Source organism: Gopherus evgoodei, chromosome 15 (assembly GCF_007399415.2).
Source record: "Gopherus evgoodei ecotype Sinaloan lineage chromosome 15, rGopEvg1_v1.p, whole genome shotgun sequence".
NCBI lineage: Eukaryota > Metazoa > Chordata > Testudines > Testudinidae > Gopherus > Gopherus evgoodei.
Genome location: NC_044336.1, coordinates 28,719,383 through 28,740,616, shown reverse-complemented (window position 1 = coordinate 28,740,616; position 21,234 = coordinate 28,719,383). Strand labels below are relative to the sequence as shown.

Here is a 21,234-nt window from a genome sequence, read left to right as displayed (position 1 = left end):
CTCCATTGAAAATGTTTTGACCAGCTCTTATATTTACATTCTAAGTTAACATCTTCCTCTGTGACCCTGCCCCCCACCACTAGTTTCCTCTCTCTGACCTGCATTCACCCCTGCAGAATTTGGCTCCTCTAAGGAAAATCAGCCCCCTTTGAAGTATCTCAAGTTGGGCTCCCAAGATCTCTAAAGTAGCTTTTGAAAGTCTTGACCTTCAATCATGACTTTAATGTATATATAAATACAGAAACGTCTTCACTGACAAGGACTATTCATAGATTTGGTATCAGACGCCAAAGCAAATTCACCCTAATTACGGCTCATGCTAACACTCTTGCTAGAAAAGAGGCACACCAACCATACATGCACATTTATACCTTGACAGCAGATTCAATACTATTACAGTCATTAAATCCCTGAGAAAAAATGGTGGCCAATCTTCTATCTAAATCCTGAATTTTGGTCTGGAACTCTGCAAAATCTTCATCAAATTCCTGTCAATAAAAAGAATAAAGGGTTTAAATAATAGGGTTATGCCATGCTTAGGTATTTTATATGGAGAACCATTCAATTTAAATGAACTGATTTTATGGATGAGTGCTAAGACCAGAGTTTTTTCCCTAAAGTAAGTACATTTGTTGCCATGGTGACTATTATAATATGCAGGTCCTCTGCCTTGTTCAAAGCAAGTAATTTATTCATCTAACAAACGAACACATTTTTCACACTAACATTTACTCACCTCTTCTGCAGGATCTAAGGGATCATATCTGCAATCAGCAAAAACCTTAATGAGTTCAGAGACTTCCTCATAAATCTGAAATACCATGCTCCCAAGGATGTTTCCTCTCACTCCTCCCAACTCAATTTTCTCCAGCTTCAGAAATTCAATAGCTGTTACATACAACTCCTAATGAACAGAAATAATCACCACACTCAATAAATCTTTATATCGAAATGCTGTTACCTACACGCCAGGGTTCTAGTGAAAGAGAACAGGGACTGACACAGAATCAATGGGACTTGGTGATCAAGAAGAAAAATGCAGGTGCTAACTAACGAATAGTAATTCAAGTTCTATGTTCACTTAGTGTCTTTCAACAGAGGATTTCCAAGTATTATCTCCTCACCTTTGCAGAAGGGAAAACAGAAAGCCCTGATTCAGCCACGTACTTAAGCACACATCTAGCTTAATGGGACTAGTTATGTACTTAAATTTAGGAACAATCTTAAGTGCTTTAGTGACTCAGGGCCTGAGTGCTGAATGAGAGGTTTCGTATCTTGTACAGTAACTGGAGTTCCCCCTATCTGTATTCCACTGTGGGGGATGTATGTGCGCCACACACCTGAGCCCAGAAGACATTGTGCTACACCTGCACCCTTCCTCTTCTCATGCTCCAAATCGAGGACTGGCACAGACCAACCACTTCTCCTGTTCCTTCTCTCCCATGAATTGCAAGGATCCGAAGAAGAGGGAAGAAGGATGGGTAGTGGAATACAGATAGGGACCACGCATCTCGAAGAACTCTGGTTACTGCACAGATACATAACCTCTCTTTCTTCTTCAAGTACAGGTCCCTATGTGTATGACACAGTGGATGACTGACAAGCAGCACTCATTGAGGAGGAAGGCACGAGGGTGCTGATGACAAAAGGACCAAACCAAAGGATGCATCAGCTGCAGCTTTCATGAGCCTATAAAGCCTTGTGCCCTATTCTGCTGCAGCTCCTCCACCCACACAAATGCCTGCTTCTCTGGTGACCACTGTGTAAGAAGCACCTCAAGTTCACCCAGAAGACCTCTCCTCTTTCCCTGTCACATTCCTCCTGGAGACTCACTGCTGCCATAGTGACAACTGGTGTAAGGATTTGGCATTTGGGACCAGTTTACACACTGTAGGTGTATTTGGTTGCCTCCTGCCCCCTGCCTGACGGCCAATACATCTGCCTTTAGACTGGGAGCACCTCAGGGCAGGGCTTGTAGCTTCTGCGTGGTTTGGCAGGCTCCTGTCATTTTGTGGGCACTATCAGAAACACGGAGAACACAGAAAGGCTTCCCAATCAGAACAAGCACTAGTTGAACTACCAGACACAGGATATTTCATAGGCACCTCTATAGTCTTCAGTCTGTGCAAAAATGAATTCATTCTGGTAAACACAAGAGATGAAGGGAACTCCCATAGCCTGGCCTCCTTGTCCTGAAACCAGAGAAAGATTTGTCAGCGTAATATGAGCCCAGCATCACTCTTGGGTAGGGTTAGCGAGATGGGGATGTGGAGCTTTCGGCTGACTGCTTTCTCCATGCCCCTGTGCCCAGCAGAAACATACCTTAAAGAACGTGGGCATCAGCTCCGAGCTGCACCTGTGGTAGGTTTGGTAAAGTCTCTCTATAATTGAAGGCCCTAGTTTGATCCCTCCCAAGATCTCTTCTATTTCTCCTTGCAAGCCTTTCATCACTTCCTCGGGGCTCAGGAAGGTTCGGGTCTAAACAAAGTAAAATGCAGTACCAAGACTTGAAGAGCAGTTCCAACTAGAAGGTTACATGCTTTGTTCCTTGTAGCAAGGAGTTCCCCCAATCTGATCACTTCTGCAAACCAGCAATCGCAACAGCTACAAGCAGCATTTGCAACACACCACTGTCAAGCCCAATTTATCCCTGCACCGGGGCCAGGGCTGGCACAGGGAGTGAGTGGCTCAACCTGTGCCTCCCCTACTCGAGGGCAGCCTCTAGCACAAACTTTGGCAGCCCTAACTCACCCCCTGAGCTGGCAGCATCAGGGAATTGCCAGGAAGGCTGTAGGATTGTCCTGGCCACAGCACCTCCTCTTCCCTCTCTGCTGCCTCTGTTCTTCTCCTGGCCCATGCCAGAATGAACCACAGGCTTCTGTCATGGTGGCACAAAGTCCTCTGTACGGATGTGATTCATCAGGGGGCTATACAACCCCCTAGGCCCCTTTGCCCTATTGGGCAACAGTCAGTTTGGCCCATGGTCCTTTAAGAAAGAAGAGAAACTGCCTCTATAAATGGTCACTCAGCAACAGGCCACTGACTGTTCTCTCCCTCTGTCCAGCTGGCCCAGATCCTCACCTCACCTTTCCTGCTAGAGTTTTTACAGCAGGGGCAATTTCTAACATTCCTGAGTGCCTCAAGCCTGAAGCACAGGTCGCTTCTGGGCTTCACTCTATCCCAAAATGGCTGAGCGAAGAGTGCCACTGTGGGTGCTGGTATGGAACAGAGGAGGGGGATTTAAATCAGAACAGCAGCAGCCCAGAGCAATTGTCCCTCCACCGCCCCAGGCATTCTGGAAAAGGTGGGTGCACCCTTCCCTAGGACAGTACCATTTCAATTAAGAGGTTGCAGATCTCCTGTAAGATGACAATGATCCTGAATGGCGTGTTATAGTGTTCCGAGTTAGCCCATATTAAACAGACAGTGTACATGACGCTGTCAATGTAGGGAGACAGCTGTGAAGAAAGGACATTACTTTGAGTCCATTTAAAAGCAACAACGGGCCCATCAGTAAAGCAAGTTAGTTTCACTTGGAACTTCCTGACTTTTCAATAACGAAATCTGAAAATCATTAAACTTCACGGCATTTCAGAATGTCGAACACGGCAATATTCTGACCACAAGATTAAACTGACATGCAGAAAACCCATGCACAGAAACATCTGGAAACTGTTTCATACATCCTTGCATGGAATTTGCAGCTTGAGTGGTTTAGAACTGGGTACTAGTTCTCTGCAAACAACATACCTGAGGGTATTCTGTTTGTTCCATTTCCTCCAACAAAACCTTAAGTGGTTGCAAGTATAGATTAATATCATTGGCTTCCTTCACTCCTGCATCAAATGAAAACTGCAAGGTAGGTGAAGTCAGAAGATCTAAAATGAAACCATCCCTTTATGTGAATCATCTGGGGCTTATACCTGCACTGACTTCCTTGAAAACATTCTTCAGAGCAGGCCAGTAGCAACTCTTTGCCTTTTTCAAAATCTCTGCTATTTTATTCACTCTTGGTGCAAGCAGCTAGACATCAAGATGTGTCAACACGTCAGCATTCTAAGAGCGTACCACAGCATGTTTGAGAGAAACGTTATTAGCCCAGAAATGGCCAGGAGACACAGTACCTGCTCATGAATGCATTGCAGATTGACCAGCCTGGAGCTCCAGAATTCAAATTCCACCTTTGGCGATGGGTTCGATCCGTCCAGCAGGGGCTGGGCAGAATCTTTGCTCAGTACATCTCTTATCTGATGAGACCAGTCTATTATTATCGTCTCAATGGCATGTAATAAGGAGCTGTCCATTACCGCAGGGAGTCTGAAAGGCAGCACGTGTCACCCAGTGAGACTGCATCAAAAAACAGCTCCAGCAGTTCATGCTGTGTAGGTGGGGGCTCCACTCTTTCCTAATCTTACCCTAGGTGCCAGAGCAACTGAAGCCTTATTTTCAGCTTTAATCCTAAACACAGTCCTAATGAAAACCCAGAGTGTCCCAGACTCTTCCACAGAGCCTGCGGGTTAGGGGTGGACACATCACCAGAGCCCTGTTAGACCCATTCCTTTGACTCCCGATTTCCCTTCCCAGTGGTACTTCACAGTCTGATGCATGTGAGACACAGCTGGTACCAGGTGTGGAGCGCAGCCCCTGCAACAGAGCAGGTCCCTTGTCCCTAGGGATTCAAGGTTATATTCTTTGCAGGAAAAATACAACTAAGAGTGAATTTCGTGGAGCACTCACCTGTCTAGGGAATCAGTGGAACTGCCTACGTTCTCCAGGTGCTCTGGAAGAGGGAGCAGCGTCTTCCCTTTGATCTTTCCTCCCATCACAAACATTTCATTTTTCAGTCTGTGGGCTTGTTTCACAACATCATCAGACACCACTTTAGGCCACCCACTCATGTTCTCCTCATTCATGAATAAGGAATAAACCACCTAGAAGAAAACACTTTGTTAGTTCTCTGTGTGTATTTTATTGGGGACAGAGGCCGAAGACAAAACCGTGCTGAGAAATCATCCTCTTGTTTGCAGAGGTGACATCACTAACTAGTGATACAGAAAAGCCACAGCTGAGAAGAATGGTTTGTGCTCTGCTTGGTGCTGCACGTTCCAACTCTGGCAAATTTATCAAGAGCCGTGCAACGTGTGGCATTTTCCTTAAAGCCCTCCTGGAGTCAGCTGATTCCATAAGAGTCTCATTTTTCATTTAAAACAACATTTCTGGTCCTCACGGATGCAGAGAAAAGCTTGAAAAGGTGACAGGAGTAAGACCTGATGGCTCAGAGAGAGAAGAAAATACTCCTGGCACGTTTTTTAATGTCTTGTGAATTTAGGGGGCCTGACATGATTTTTGAACACTTGGGGTTGACGATCCTGTAAATGTGAATATTTAGTAGTTTGAAAACAACCCAGACAATTCCTAGTTATCTCAGTGAGGGGAAACGACACAGTCCACAATATTTGAAAGAAACAGACTTTTTCAATACAAAAAACACCAGACCTACTAAGCTGAGATATGTCTCGCCCCTCCCAGAGCCACTGACACTGGGGGAAATTGGGGAAAAAAAATAAAAACTGCAAGTTGTTAAAAATGCATTTCATGAGTGTGCAATAAGGTTTGAGACTTTTTATTTCTCGTGCACTCAGGGACTCCAGGTACCCCTCCCCCCAGTGCACCACTCGGCTATTGCCTCGTGCACCCAGGGACTCCAGGTACCCCTCCCCCCAGTGCACCACTCGGCTATTGCCTCGTGCACCCAGGGACTCCAGGTACCCCTCCCCCGAGTGCACCACTCTGCTATTGCCTCGTGCACCCAGGGACTCCAGGTACCCCTCCCCCCAGTGCACCACTCGGCTATTGCCTCGTGCAGCCAGGGACTCCAGGTACCCCTCCCCCCAGTGCACCACTCAGCTATTGCCTCGTGCACCCAGGGACTCCAGGTACCCCACCCCCCAGTGCACCACTCGGCTATTGCCTCGTGCACCCAGGGACTCCAGGTAACTCTCCCCCCAGTGCACCACTCGGCTATTGCCTCGTGCAGCCAGGGACTCCAGGTACCCCTCCCCCCAGTGCACCACTCGGCTATTGCCTCGTGCACCCAGGGACTCCAGGTACCCCTCCCCCCAGTGCACCACTCGGCTATTGCCTCGTGCAGCCAGGGACTCCAGGTACCCCTCCCCCCAGTGCACCACTCGGCTATTGCCTCGTGCAGCCAGGGACTCCAGGTACCCCTCCCCCCAGTGCACCACTCGGCTATTGCCTCGTGCACCCAGGGACTCCAGGTACCCCTCCCCCCAGTGCACTACTCGGCTATTGCCTCGTGCACCCAGGGACTCCAGGTACCCCTCCCCCCAGTGCACCACTCTGCTATTGCCTCGTGCAGCCAGGGACTCCAGGTACCCCTCCCCCCAGTGCACCACTCGGCTATTGCCTCGTGCACCCATGGACTCCAGGAACCCCTCCCCCCAGTGCACCACTCGGCTATTGCCTCGTGCAGCCAGGGACTCCAGGTACCCCTCCCCCCAGTGCACCACTCAGCTATTGCCTCGTGCACCCAGGGACTCCAGGTACCCCTCCCCCAGTGCACCACTCGGCTATTGCCTCGTGCACCCAGGGACTCCAGGAACCCCTCCCCCCAGTGCACCACTCGGCTATTGCCTCGTGCACCCAGGGACTCCAGGTACCCCTCCCCCAAGTGCACCACTCTGCTATTGCCTCGTGCAGCCAGGGACTCCAGGTAGCCCTCCCCCCAGTGCACCACTCGGCTATTGCCTCGTGCAGCCAGGGACTCCAGGTACCCCTCCCCCCAGTGCACCACTCGGCTATTGCCTCGTGCAGCCAGGGACTCCAGGTACCCCTCCCCCCAGTGCACCACTCAGCTATTGCCTCGTGCACCCAGGGACTCCAGGTACCCCTCCCCCCAGTGCACCACTCGGCTATTGCCTCGTGCACCCAGGGACTCCAGGAACCCCTCCCCCCAGTGTACCACTCGGCTATTGCCTCGTGCACCCATGGACTCCAGGTACCCCTCCCCCCAGTGCACCACTCTGCTATTGCCTCGTGCACCCAGGGACTCCAGGTACCCCTCCCCCGAGTGCACCACTCTGCTATTGCCTCGTGCAGCCAGGGACTCCAGGTACCCCTCTCCCCAGTGCACTACTCGGCTATTGCCTCGTGCACCCAGGGACTCCAGGTATCCCTCCCCCGAGTGCACCACTCTGCTATTGCCTCGTGCACCCAGGGACTCCAGGTACCCCTCCCCCCAGTGCACCACTCGGCTATTGCCTCGTGCACCCAGGGACTCCAGGTACCCCTCCCCCCAGTGCACCACTCGGCTATTGCCTCGTGCACCCAGGGACTCCAGGTACCCCTCCCCCCAGTGCACCACTCGGCTATTGCCTCGTGCAGCCAGGGACTCCAGGTACCCCTCCCCCAAGTGCACCACTCTGCTATTGCCTCGTGCAGCCAGGGACTCCAGGTAGCCCTCCCCCCAGTGCACCACTCGGCTATTGCCTCGTGCAGCCAGGGACTCCAGGTAGCCCTCCCCCCAGTGCACCACTCGGCTATTGCCTCGTGCACCCAGGGACTCCTGGTACCCCTCCCCCCAGTGCACCACTCGGCTATTGCCTCGTGCAGCCAGGGACTCCAGGTACCCCTCCCCCCAGTGCACCACTCGGCTATTGCCTCGTGCAGCCAGGGACTCCAGGTACCCCACCCCCCAGTGCACCACTCGGCTATTGCCTCGTGCACCCAGGGACTCCAGGTACCCCTCCCCCAAGTGCACCACTCTGCTATTGCCTCGTGCAGCCAGGGACTCCAGGTAACCCTCCCCCCAGTGCACCACTCGGCTATTGCCTCGTCCATCCAGGGACTCCTGGTACCCCTCCCCCCAGTGCACCACTCGGCTATTGCCTCGTGCAGCCAGGGACTCCAGGTACCCCTCCCCCCAGTGCACCACTCGGCTATTGCCTCGTGCAGCCAGGGACTCCAGGTACCCCACCCCCCAGTGCACCACTCGGCTATTGCCTCGTGCACCCAGGGACTCCAGGTACCCCTCCCCCAAGTGCACCACTCTGCTATTGCCTCGTGCAGCCAGGGACTCCAGGTAACCCTCCCCCCAGTGCACCACTCGGCTATTGCCTCGTGCACCCAGGGACTCCAGGTAACCCTCCCCCCAGTGCACCACTCGGCTATTGCCTCGTGCACCCAGGGACTCCAGGTACCCTCACCCCCCAGTGCACCACTCGGCTATTGCCTCGTGCACCCAGGGACTCCAGGTACCCCACCCCCCAGTGCACCACTCGGCTATTGCCTCGTGCACCCATGGACTCCAGGTACCCCTCCCCCCAGTGCACCACTCGGCTATTGCCTCGTGCACCCAGGGACTCCAGGTACCCCTCCCCCGAGTGCACCACTCGGCTATTGCCTCGTCCATCCAGGGACTCCAGGTACCCCTCCCCCCAGTGCACCACTCGGCTATTGCCTCGTCCATCCAGAACTCCAGGTACCCCTCCCCCCAGTGCACCACTCGGCTATTGCCTCGTGCACCCAGAGACTCCAGGTAACTCTCCCCCCAGTGCACCACTCGGCTATTGCCTCATGCAGCCAGGGACTCCAGGTACCCCTCCCCCCAGTGCACCACTCGGCTATTGCCTCGTGCAGCCAGGGACTCCAGGTACCCCTCCCCCCAGTGCACCACTCAGCTATTGCCTCGTGCACCCAGGGACTCCAGGTACCCCTCCCCCCAGTGCACCACTCTGCTATTGCCTCGTGCAGCCAGGGACTCCAGGTACCCCTCCCCCAAGTGCACCACTCGGCTATTGCCTCGTCCATCCAGGGACTCCAGGTACCCCTCCCCCCAGTGCACCACTCGGCTATTGCCTCGTCCATCCAGGGACTCCAGGTACCCCTCCCCCCAGTGCACCACTCGGCTATTGCCTCGTGCACCCAGGGACTCCAGGTAACTCTCCCCCCAGTGCACCACTCGGCTATTGCCTCGTGCAGCCAGGGACTCCAGGTACCCCTCCCCCCAGTGCACCACTCGGGGACTCCAGGTACCCCTCCCCCCAGTGCACCACTCGGCTATTGCCTCGTGCACCCAGGGACTCCAGGTACCCCTCCCCCGAGTGCACCACTCGGCTATTGCCTCGTGCAGCCAGGGACTCCAGGTACCCCTCCCCCCAGTGCACCACTCGGCTATTGCCTCGTGCACCCAGGGACTCCAGGTACCCCTCCCCCCAGTGCACCACTCGGCTATTGCCTCGTGCACCCAGGGACTCCAGGTACCCCACCCCCCAGTGCACCACTCGGCTATTGCCTCATGCACCCAGGGACTCCAGGTACCCCTCCCCCCTGTGCACCACTCAGCTATTGCCTCGTGCACCCAGGGACTCCAGGTAACTCTCCCCCCAGTGCACCACTCGGCTATTGCCTCGTGTACCCAGGGACTCCAGGTAACCCTGCCCCCAGTGCACCACTCGGCTATTGCCTCGTCCATCCAGGGACTCCAGGTACCCCTCCCCCCAGTGCACCACTCGGCTATTGCCTCGTGCACCCAGGGACTCCAGGTACCCCTCCCCCCAGTGCACCACTCGGCTATTGCCTTGTGCACCGAGTGACCCAGGCAGTTCACATTAAGGCAGGGAAAACCACAGTATCTTACAAGATGTAAAGGGGAGGAAACCCAGGCAAAAGAAGCGCTGGTTCAGGGCTTGGCCCCTGTGAAGGAGACGGCATTCAGCTCAGGGCACTGTGTCATGTGCGGGGCCTGGCTTTGGAGAGGGAGCAGCAGGAGGCAGCAAGGAAGCTGCTGAGGGGGAGTTCAGTGTTGCTGGGGCAAGTTTGGAAGCAACCTAACAGGGAACTGAGGTTTCAGAGTACCCAGCGCTGGAGGCCCATGGGGAGAAGAGATGGCAAACAAGGGAGTCAGGGGCAAGCACCTCAGCAACTTCGGAGCCACAGTCTTCCTGAAGGTCCCTGGGATCCAGCTCATTCACTCAGCATGGAACGTGATGCTGGCGTGGAAATGATACATTCTAGGAGACAGCCTTGGGCCAAGGGTTTGCTCTGCCCACATGGCCTCAGCGCTGGGTACTCTGAAACCAGCCCTTTGCCCACTCCCCAAGTGCAGAGGGGGGCAGGAGCATTTGCCTCCAGGACACCCACCTCCTCCACCACTGCCATTAGCTGATCCACTGGGGAGGGGCTGATATCACCCACCAGGAGCCCGGTCTGGAAGTTTTCCTTGGTGATGTTTTCCCTCTTCCTCTTCACAAAGTAAACTGCTTTGCTCTTGAGCACGGGGGGGAACTCCAGGCAGGGCGTTAGCTGCCCGGCGGGGTTGAGGGTCAGCACCAGCGCCAGCACATCCTGCTTCTCAAAGAACTCCACGAGCAGGGCGCTGATCTCCTCGCTGCCCAGGAACTTGACCCATTTGTCCGGCTTGAACCGCAAGGCGAGCATGGAGTAGTTCTCCAGGAACTCCACCCTCTTGTCCGACACGGTGGCCATCCTGCCCCTCGGTGCTCAGCAGGGTCCTACTTAAAGGGGTAACGCCGAGCAAACTGGGGTCAAGGCAGGTTTTCTCCTAGTCTCTCCAACAGTCAGGGCTAACTGTGCTTCCTGTAGTGGGAGAGTGAAAGGCCAAGGTAATTAGTGACTAATTAGCCCCACCCGCACAGGCGCCCAGGCTCTCCCTCTCCTTGCAGCCAGTCATTAGCCACAGAGGCTGAGCCATGGGGCTGAAGTTTGAGACTGAAATGCTCAGGATCCTCCCTGCGTTTGGCTGCCCCATGGGCTGGTGTGTGGAAGTGCTGGCACCTACGCCCCCAAAGGCAGGCGGAGGGAGCTGTGGGTGCTCTGCTCTGCTGGAGGCCAGGCCTCAGTGCCTAACGCCAGGCACCCACACCGAGAGCCCCAAAGGGAGAGGCCGCCTTGGAGAGTGCGCGGTGTCCGTCGCACTCGGGTCACAGCTTTTAAAGCCTCCTGTTCTGTTATTTTCACGTCCCTCCTTTTGGGTCTTGCCCCCACAAAGATCGGGGTGACATTTATATTGATGGCTTGTGCAGCCAATGCCCCCTCACGGCTGCAGCCATTGGGAGGGCACAGGAGGCAGGAAAACTCCCCCACACCCCACCCTAGGGAGAGGTGCTGCCTTGCAGACAGAGGCAGCAACAGGTCCCTCACGATCTCAGGGAAAGGAAGGGGACAATTCTTAACATAGCCTCCACATCCCATTTTCCCCTCAGGCCCCATGTCCCTAGCCCCAGCCCCTTCTTGCAGCCCCATATTGCCCCCGCCCCCATGACCCACTCTCACAGTCCCATCTTGGCCCCTCCCTCAGCCGCCAATCGCCTTCAGGCCCGGGACTGTCTGGCAGCCTGTACGGCTCCTGGGGCCAGGCCTATATCCTGCCCGCCAGCTTCACAACGTCCAGGTCCATATTTCTCCCCCAAGCTCTGTCCAGCCCCACAGCTATTCCGGCTCTTCCATCCCGTGAGCTCCCAGCACAGGCCCAGAGTGAGGCGAAGACATAACCCCTCTTGCTGGAAGGCTGCAGCATGACACTGGGGTGTGTCCCAGAACGATGCCACCAAGTGACAGAAAAACCGGCTGCCCCCAAGGCCAGGGCGCCTCACCCCCGTGTGCCCTAGGCTGGCTCTTTGCAGACTGACTGGGCTGGCGGGTGGGCCTGATCGCATGCAGCACCAGGAACGCTCCCCCCCCTTAAACTGCAGCTTGCAACTCCCCACCGAGCCCAGCCCAGCCCCACAGCCACTAGAGCTCTGCCCCCCAAGCTCCTTCATCGAACTCCTGGCCACAGGAACCCCGGCGCCTCCCAAATCACCGAGCAGACCCTCGCAGCCGTCTCGGCACCACTCTCCCCTCAGCTGACTGCCCCAACTGCCCCGGAACCCCTCAGGTCGGGGACAACCGCCACCAACCGCCCCTGCTGCCGGAACCTTCCGCCCGCCACCGCCCTGACAGGTGAGGGCACTGCGGGGCCGGCCGGGGCCAGGGAGCCCAGCACGAGCGGTCCCCACGCTCTGCCCCTTGTCCAGCTTGGTGCACGGCCCTGCGCCCACCACCACAGGAGGGCCTGTTCCAGGCCAGGAGGGTGGAGCATCGCAGCCTGGTCCTGGCTAAACTAGGGATCCCAGCCTGGCTCCCATCCGGCTTCGTGCTTTGCCATGACCCAGCACAGCAGCCCCTTTCGCCCCTACTGGGTGCTGAGATCATCACCTCTCCTCACAGGTCAAAGTTCAGTGCCCCTCGCGACAACAGGGAGCCCCCAAATAAGTCTCTACCTCCAACAGACCCGGGTGAGACAAACCCCGGACCCTCGTCAGCCGTGGCATGGAACATGCCCACTGCTAGAGCAGGCAAAGAAATGCCCGGGGCAGCCGGATTTTCCAAAGAGCTCTGCACCTGACATGTGCCCAACCTGGCAAGCTTTCTTGGGAACCCTGGCCCATGTTCACACTTCACCTTGGTCCCTTTCCAGGAGATTTTGGGCCATATCTGTTCCTCCAGGATGCTTCAGTGCATTAAAGACGCTCTGTTCTGCCAGAGTCCGTGCTCTGCACTGGGGCAATTCTGTAAGACAGCACATGGGGCACAAATCTTCCACAGGCGAGCTGGGAGGGGGGCAGAGAGGATGGCAGGTAGGGAGGGGCCCCCACTTGCTCTGGCCAGGGGCCCCACAAAACCCTAATCCACCCCTGGCTTGACCACAGGAAACAGCAGCAGCCAGCATGGCTGGGTGGACTCGCCACCACCTCTGCATGATGAGGACACCATCAATGAGATCACAATGCCACGGGGGGGTCTCCCTTGGAGCAGGATTAAAGCCAGGCTGTGCTGGGCCCAGCTGCACCCCCTGAAGGCTTGACCTGTCCGGCTGAGCTCATGTTCCAGCCCTGCTCATGCAGTGAGCTCACAGCATCTAAAGTCCAGCTGTGCATGGGGGCAGAGACCCATGGGCACAGCCGTGAGGGAGCTCCCCGGGCTGGAGCCCTGGCTCGGAGCTCTCTAGCACGCTGTGCTGAAGGTGGCAGCCTGAGCTCTGCTATCGGGGCGGCTGCTGCCATGCAAGGGAGGAGTGCAGCTGGGACCAGATGCACGGCCCTCCCCACAGGGGCTGCATGCAGAAGCTGGCCCCAGTGCTTAATTTATGCTAGGGCCAAGCCCCAGCCCCTCAGGGCCGAGCAGCTTGAAGCCCTGGCCCCTCCAGGCTTCCTGCATTAATGATGAACGTAAAAAAATTGCTTGAGCCCTGGGCCCCTGGCTGCCCCTCTGGGAAGCTGCCTGACCCTGAGCCACAAGCGCAGCCTGCTGGGCTCCTTAGGGCACACTGACCCCTAGTGGCCTGCGAGCACAGTGCCACTTCGCCTGCAGGGAATGATGGACGGGGTGGCATTTTAAAGGCATGTTGGCCTGGTGCTGCTAAGTCCCTGCGGTGTTTGAAATCCCACACAGTGCCTGTGGATCCCCAGTGGGCCCCACCTTGCCTAGGCTGAACCTCCTGCAGGGGTCACTGGGCTGCCCCACTCCCTGCCAGGGCACAATGGCAGGGCTGCTTGGAGCAGGGGTCCTGAACCCTGCCTGACATCCCCATACATCTGCTGCCAGGAGCTCATGTTCCCAGCCCCAGGCCAGTGAGCCATGTGCCCACTGCCTTAGCTTACGCTGCCTCGGGTACATCCCCAGTGAGCTAGTGCCTAAACATCTCAGACGCAAAACCTGTTTCTCCAGCACTGCTGGTGACTAGGCCCTGATACAGACACTAAGACCATCTCTGCGGCGTAGCTCCATAACTCCTTTCATCGCAGCTGTACATACATCACAATGTTATAGACCTGTGACCGCAGCTTTCATTGAAGACCTCACATGACAGTCTTTGGTGCCCCAGAATGTATGTAGAGGATGCACATGGATGGACGGTAACTCTCGTGACAATTGGCATTAAGGGGTTTTTAGGTCACTGCTTGAGATCAGCCTGTGCCACCAAAGCTTGGCCTGCAGAGCTGGTAAGTGGGACTGTGGGGACACTTCCCTCTAGGGCTGAAACAAGGGGTGTTGCTTTGAATGACCTTGGGGGCTGTCGTCTCCGGGGCCTGCAGAGAAGGCAGAAAACAGACAGATCTGGACTCACAACCCACGGCTCCTGCCGCAGGATGCGCCTGCCTTCCCTGCACTTGGGAGTGGGGCTTTCCTGACACCTACAGGCTTAGGCTGTAGGGATGAGAGGGGCTGAAATGAGACTACTTGTGGGAACAGATCCTCTGCCAGGTCACCAACCTGAGGCCAGGCATACTGCGGGCATTTCACATGGCATCCATGGCCCTCAGTAGCCTCTTCCAGCTAGGGAGCTGCACACCTGGCTGTCCCAAGCCCCCTCTGGCCAGAACCCTGCTGACTTTGGTAAAAATTGGAAAACCTGCAAAGTGCTTTTGGCCACAGTCAGTAGGGCTCTGGTCAGAGCAGCGTCCTGCAGCCTCCTGAAGTCAGGCCCCGAGTTTCCATTTGGTGCTGCAGGCAGAGGAAGTGCTGCCATCCCAACCAAGGTTTGCTTCATCCCTGTATCCTGTGTGACTAAATGGCGATTTTTAGGGGGGGCAGGAGTGAGTGGGAAAATCAGGCTGTTCTTATTCTCCAGTTGTCCTGAAAGCCCACAGGATTCTTCCCACTGACCCCTAGCTCCTTCCCTGTCCTTCTGGAATTCATTAGACATGTCATTCCACAGTTATCTCGTCACAGACGGACATGCGTCAGGCTGAGAAAACGGTTACTCGCGTTCTCGTGCCTGTTCTTTGAGATGTGTCTCTCATGTCCATTCCAGTCAGGTGTGCGCTGCTAGGGGAAAAACTTTACGACGACTGTGCACCCAGCACGCACACGCTGAACGGGAATGGATGTGAGCAAGCACTCGAAGAACATAGGGCTTCGGTCAGCCAGTAGGTTCCCCCGCAGGGACTGTGGCATCAACCCCAGTGCTGTAACTCCCCAGGTGTAGAGAGTTTCCATCTCAGCCCATGGAAGCCCTGGGACCCCACTAAGTAACTGATCTAACCAGGCCTGACAAATGTGGGCCATTTGCAGCTGTGTATCAGCACCAGGTGCCGTGGCAACAGTTCTAATTTCTCTGGGCAGGCGGCCAGGCCCCAGCTGCATCTCCAGCTCTGTGAGAACGGGGATGCAGAGTACGGCTCCAGGACCGGGCCCCCTGCAGCTAGAGGACACTCCCTAGCTTGCTACATGAGCACCTTTATGGACTTAAGCCTATTGCAGCCTGCACCAGGGCAGGGGGAAGGTGGAGTGACAGGCATGTTTCCTAACTCGCCCAGTTCCTGGAGACAGCTAGTTCTCCGTCACTGGCACCCCTGCCCAGCCCTCACCAGCAGGCAGCGCAGCCACGCCTAACTTGGGAGGGCAAGGGGAGGTGCTTGTGAGAGAAGTCTAGGGGTGAAGAGTTGAGGTAGGGCAAGGGGGCGTCAGTGATGGGCACCAGTGACTTTGCTCCCCTCTGTCACACGTGTTCTCACCTGGGGCATGAAAGCAGCAATCCAGGCCCCCGGGACACCTCAGCTGGGTTACGAACTGCCTTTCAGTGATACCCTACAAGCCACCAGGAAGCAGGCGCAGTAGCACGAGAGCTGGGAAGCCTTTGCCCCATGAGCAACCAACACCCCACCCCTAAATGGCCGCCAAGTGTGTCAGGATTTCACCAGAGCAGATTGAGCCCTAGATTCGACTGGGCAGGTTTAACTGAGGGATCCCCAAGGCCTGTGCCCATCACAGCCACCGAAAGCCGCAGGGCTGGAACCGCTGATGGCCCAGATAACTGGAGGGCAGGGGCCCTTGGCAGATCCCCAGGACCCTCAGGGGGTGGCTGAAGACTGTTGCTGCAGCCAGGCAGCATCATTGAGACAGAGGTGGAACCCGCTGGCTCCCACTGCGTTCACAGCTCTCGCTTGGAGCCTGGTGCCTCACTTGTTTAACATTGCATCCTGCCTGTAGGGCTTGGCCATTTTCCCTTCCCAGTCGAACCCTACCCATGGACTGTGCCATGCTCCAGGGCCACTGGGGGCAGGACAGTGGCACAGCAGGGCTAACACTACCCCTTCCCCAGGCAGAGTCCTGCCAGAGGCAAAGCCATTTCCCCGAGGGAAGAGCGGGGGCTATAGGAGAAAACGGCCCCAAACTGAATGACCAAGTTGCTCGCCCCTTCCCTGAGCGGCAGTAGAGCCAGCGTGCAGAGCAAAGACAGGCGCGGGGGTCACTGCAGAGATGCCGGTGGGGCCAGATCTCACTGGCCATATGCAGCATGCACAGTTTGGGTGTTTCAGGCCAAGAGCAGAAACCTCAAGGCCCAGTAAGAGCACAGGGCAAGAGAGGGATGGACCGAGCTAGCCCAGCAGTTCAGGGACCAGTCCTCCAGGCCTGGGAGAGGAGTAGGCTGCAGGTGAAAGATTTGAAACTCCAGGACCACCCCATTCCACAGGGATGCCCCGAGCACACTGCCTAGCCAGCGCTCTGCAGTGCCAGGCCAGATTGTCTGATTTGGCTCCAACTTATTCCCTAGGCCAGAATGGAGGGGTGCGCAGCTCCCCATGGGGTGTGACTCATGACAGTGCCGAGAGCTCCCACTGGGTCCTGCGGGCCACAGATCCCCCAACATGGCTGCGGATGGGCCCGACTTGCCGCCGAGCACTGGGGCAGGGAGCGACTCTCCTTCAGCACAGGTTGTGGTGTGAGCCCCCCCATGCAGCCGAGACCGGAGAGAACAGGCAAGACACGAGCAGGAGGCTGAGCGGAGGTTTGACGTTTATTTGCTGCAGATCCTCAGCGCTAGTTTACAGCCGTGGCAAAAAACCAAAGAGTTAGAATCAGACTAAAAAACCCTGAAACACTTCCTGCCCTGCCAGAGAGGCCTCTGCACAGAACTTCAACAAATACAAAATAACCTTAAAGGAGAAAACTATACAGAATATTTACACCTCTGATAAATAGACTAATACTGCTGTGGGTGCCTCTCTCCAGACCCAGTGCCTCAGGGCCAGGGGGCCACGCAGGCTGGGGCAGCTTCCAGAGGAACTCTGTGCCCAAGACTGACCTCTCCTTCAGCCCCTAGGAGCAGCTGCCTTCCAGGCAGGTTCCAGCCCTTCTCAGGACACTCATCCTCCTTCCCATGGGTTTCACAGCCCCCTCATTCCCAAACCCCAGCTTGTGCTAGCAGCAGGACCTGGGACACCCTCACCAGCCCGACCCCTCCCTGCCTGGAGGCTGGGGAGTTCCCTCTGCAGGAAGCTGTGCCATCCCCTCTCATGACACCTGGGCGAATTCAGCCCTGCTGCTCCAGGGTGCCTGGGATGTCGCTGAGCCCTTTGGGTGCTCCCTGAGCTCTGCTCACAGCCCACGAGGCCCAGTGTTGCCAGCTCCAGGAATAGGCTGATCCAGAGGAAGGCCAGAGCAGCAGGGTTCCTTCTGGCAGCTCGGCACTGGGCATCTGTGGAAGCTATGGCTACATAAGGGCACCATGATAGTTTTCAGACCCTTGGCCTCCCCTTCCCAGAACCTCTGTGCCTGTCTGCTCCCATCTCTAACGAGCCCAGCTTCCCCGTGCGTCCCAGAACTCACTGGGCTCTCCAAGGAGCCCAGGACAGACTGGTGCCCTCTAGAACGAGGGTAGGTGGGTTGGCAAGGCACAGGGGCTCCCCTTGGCTTGCATCGTGTTCACACCCAAGTGCCTCCTCCCCTCCCCACGCAGCGATTCCACCCCCTTGCAAGCAAAACGCCTGCTGCTGAACAGCCCAGCACTGACTGAGCAGTGACAGACGGAACATGCCCAAAGTGCTTCCAAACAAGTGCCCAGCTCAACCCAGTCTGCCCCCGCCCTGGGGGCCATGCCAAGACACCGCAGCTCCCTCCCCAGGGGCCGGGGTATAGTACACATGGGCAGACAGCAGTCGAGCAGGAGGTGGCCCCAGAGCTCCCACCACATCCACCCTGCCCCTCTCCACAGGTGTGTACAGGTGCCTCTGCCCCCATATACATCGACCCCCCGCAGAGATCACGCCCGACACTTCCCGCCCCAGCCCCTGGCTGCTGGCCTCAGGGCTCCAGCTGGGGCAGACGCATCGCTGACAAATCCTCCTTGAAGGTGACGTCTCTCACTCCCCCTAGGCCAGCCGGACCTGGGCTAGGGCCTGAAGATGGCTTCCTGGAAAGGGAGCCCAGAAGGGAGATGCCAGCCCCAAACTCCTGCTCATCTCGCAAGGAGGCTGCTTTGCTGACGACGACCGTAGCTGCAGGCTCTTCACTGTGGCCCTAGGACCCTCCCAGTCCCCCCCAAACTCCTGCCCACCCCCCAATGGTAAAGAAATTGCAAAAGCTGAAGCTAGTCCCTGGAAACTCAGGCTGTGCTGGGCTGCAGGAGAGGCCCTTGCCTGGCAACCTGCTCTCTCCATCTCCAGGGGAGGGGAGCCTCTCGCTGCCTGGGAATGCCGACCTCACTTGGCTGGCCCAGGCTGCTAATGTCTCTTCAAGGAGGACACTTTCTTCTTCCTCGCCGCCAGCATCTCATAGAAGGGGTCCCTGCTGATCGCTGCCCTGGGCAGGGAGAAAGGACATGTAAATGAGACACCCAAGAGACCAGGGAAATCCCAGGTCATTCCTGTCCCCAGCTCGACCTAGGAGTTGCTACCCCAGGGGGGAAGTGTGGCCTGGCAGCAAAGGAACTGACCAGGATCCAGGAGATCTAGGCTCTGCCCCAGACTCTGGGTAACCTTGGGCAGCTCTTGGGAGAATGCATGTGGGTCACCCGGGTATCACGGCCCGGCCAGTGCAGCACCCTCCCTCTGCAGGGGCAGCCCAGAGAACCTGGCCCAGTGCCCAGGCAGTATCCCCCTGCCATGGGGTGAGGGAGGCAGCACCACTCACTTGATGCATTTCATCCACTCTTCCTTCTCCTCGGGCGTGGGGGCCGAGATGCGATACACTGTGTGGTTCCCCTCCACCACCCGCCCATCTGCCTCTGTCTTACAGGCCTTGATCACTTGGTCTTTGTTGTCCGGGATGTAAAGCTCAAAGCAGTTCTAAGAAGGAAGGAGAATCTTTAGCAGCAGCCTCCAGTCAAGCACATGGGACCTGCCCCGGCCACTCAGGGGTCCTAGGGCCATGCCTGCGGAGGAGCAGGGTAGAGGGAAGGCCTGGGAGTCACACACGCCCTCCCGTCCAGTTAAGGCCTAGGAATGTCACCCCCTTGGGTGAAATACTAGGTGTGCAACAAGAAATGCTTCTATTGCAATCAGTATACTGCAGCTGTGGCAGTCCAGCAGCCTGCCACAGAGCCGGGTGCTGGAGACAGGGCGGGCACGGCCCATCCTCTGCCAGGGAAGGATTTGTCATCTGGGGCCAAAGCAGCGAGCAGGTCTGAATAAGCAACACCAATGCTGCCCTGATGCCAGCTTCCCCCACTATAGGGGCAACAGCCCTACCCCATGTGCCTGGTCATGAGGAGAATGCTGCAGCCCCAGGCTCTCTCCTTGCCCAGTGAGGCCCAGGCCGACATTCACACTACATCCCCCAAACACAGAGACCGCAGGGGCTTCTGCTGGAGAGATGCACACAGCCCAGTAAGGAGAAACTTCCCAGCTAGAGATTCCCCCTCCCGCCACGGGCAGGGGCCGTGCAGAGACTCACAGGCTTTTTGGAGTCCTCCACCTCACGGATGCTCAGGTTCTCCAAGGGGATGATGCCACGAGGCTCCTTATCCTGCAGGAGGCCAAGCAGAGAGGGAAGACATTAGCCACAGAGCTGTGGGGGCCCACTGACATCCAGATCTGCTCCTCCCAGGGCAAGACTCCGGCCCTGGCCAGCCACTGGCTGCCCCCCAGGAGCAGGGCTGCGAGGGGAGGAAGTTGGTTGCCCCATAGCCTTAGCCAGCCATCTAAAAATTCCCCCGCTTTGTGCCATTACTAGTGAACCCCTCAGTTCTGGGGGTGCAGCTACCCATTACTAGGGTGGAGCACCCCAGGGCAGCTAAGTGGAGCCCCACTGTCTCCCACAGCCCCAGGGCTAGGAACATTCCTGCTAAATACATCCAGCTCGGGCCTGGCACTCGCAGCCTCTCCCAGCTCCTCTCCCCAGCACCAGCGGCGCTCCATGACTCTGCACAGGTTGGGGGAGCACTCACCGTTGTGTACTCGAAGTAGTAAAGGCAATTGTCGGTCAGAATGAACCAGCGTCTCTTCCACGTCTTCACCCTGCCCCCTGCCAAGTAAAGAGAGGCACAGTTGACATGACACTCACCCCCAAGCCCAGGCCCCCGAGCACGGAGCACGTCTGCCCTGGGTGGAGGTCCGGCTCACAGGCACATCTAGGCTACGGCAGAGCTAGAGCCCACGGACAAGAACAAACAGAACAAACAAGCGGCGCGCAGAGCGAGGGCACAAGCAGCAGGAGCCAGCCCCACTCGGTGACTGCATGGGGCCAGCGCAGCAGAACAGGCAGCACAAAGCCACGGTGGCTGGACGCGGGCGGCAGTGAGAAGCAGATCGAGAAGCTGGAGCTGGGGGGAAGGGCTGATCTGACAGCCAGACGGTTCGGAGACGCACCGCACTGAGGACTTGTTTCTATATGGCGCTGACATGGAGTGGCCCACGCTGGCCCTGTTTCTGGGGTTTTCAGGCCCGTCGGAATGCAGCAGCCCAGGGTTTCTGGAATTTGGGTTCGTGGATGTTTCACTCCAGAAACTCACCCTGAAATTAAATGTGCAGCTCCGCACAGCTCCAGGAACAGCTCCACCCCTGAACCCGGGGTCAGCCGACATGCCAGGAGAGCCAGGCCCAGGGGAACCCCCACTCCTGAGTCAAGGTTGGGGTGGACAGTCTATCTCCTCGGGGACCCAGCCCCGTTCAGTCAGGGCAGGAATGACCCATTGTGGAAGGTGCCGACACCCTGGAGAGCAAACGCCCTCATAGCAACAGGGCGAGCTGCTCCTGCCAAGGTGCCCTGGAGCGGGTGAGATGGAGCTCAGCCCCCAAGGCGAGGGGGCCATGTGGGGCCAGCCTGGGGTGCTTTGTGACAGACAGGTGCCTTGCTAGGAACTGCACACCACTCCCCTCTGCCCACCAAGAGCTGGCATTCACTGCTGACGGGGGCTGGATTGGACCCAGCACCCCGGGGGAAAGGCCCTGGATCATATCCCACCCCAAGCCAGCCAGTCTTTTGGAGAGG

General features: G+C 56.9%; 2 protein-coding genes across 6 annotated transcripts in view; both read right to left on the bottom strand.

Annotated features, from left to right (window-relative positions):
- DNAH17 (dynein axonemal heavy chain 17) overlaps positions 1 to 10,506 on the bottom strand; it is a 104,678-nt gene extending 94,172 nt beyond the window's left edge. The window contains exons 1-10 of the mRNA XM_030534893.1: positions 10,162 to 10,506; positions 4,738 to 4,931; positions 4,125 to 4,317; positions 3,924 to 4,023; positions 3,751 to 3,836; positions 3,333 to 3,458; positions 2,323 to 2,478; positions 2,106 to 2,192; positions 737 to 904; positions 372 to 488 (exon numbers count right to left, since the gene is read on the bottom strand). Coding sequence (XP_030390753.1) covers positions 372 to 488; positions 737 to 904; positions 2,106 to 2,192; positions 2,323 to 2,478; positions 3,333 to 3,458; positions 3,751 to 3,836; positions 3,924 to 4,023; positions 4,125 to 4,317; positions 4,738 to 4,931; positions 10,162 to 10,506 — 1,572 coding nt within the window. The remainder of the gene's footprint in view (positions 1 to 371; positions 489 to 736; positions 905 to 2,105; positions 2,193 to 2,322; positions 2,479 to 3,332; positions 3,459 to 3,750; positions 3,837 to 3,923; positions 4,024 to 4,124; positions 4,318 to 4,737; positions 4,932 to 10,161) is intronic.
- A 6,298-nt stretch (positions 10,507 to 16,804) lies between these two features.
- CYTH1 (cytohesin 1) overlaps positions 16,805 to 21,234 on the bottom strand; it is a 45,351-nt gene continuing 40,921 nt past the window's right edge. For 4 of the 5 annotated variants that reach the window (XM_030534000.1, XM_030533998.1, XM_030533997.1 and 1 more), the window contains 4 exons: positions 20,192 to 20,270; positions 19,699 to 19,770; positions 18,937 to 19,091; positions 16,805 to 18,606 (listed from right to left, as the gene is read on the bottom strand). In XM_030534000.1, the coding sequence (XP_030389860.1) occupies positions 18,528 to 18,606; positions 18,937 to 19,091; positions 19,699 to 19,770; positions 20,192 to 20,270 (385 nt within the window). In that variant the 3' untranslated portion in view covers positions 16,805 to 18,527. The remainder of the gene's footprint in view (positions 18,607 to 18,936; positions 19,092 to 19,698; positions 19,771 to 20,191; positions 20,271 to 21,234) is intronic. The other variant, XM_030533996.1, reaches the window with a different exon arrangement.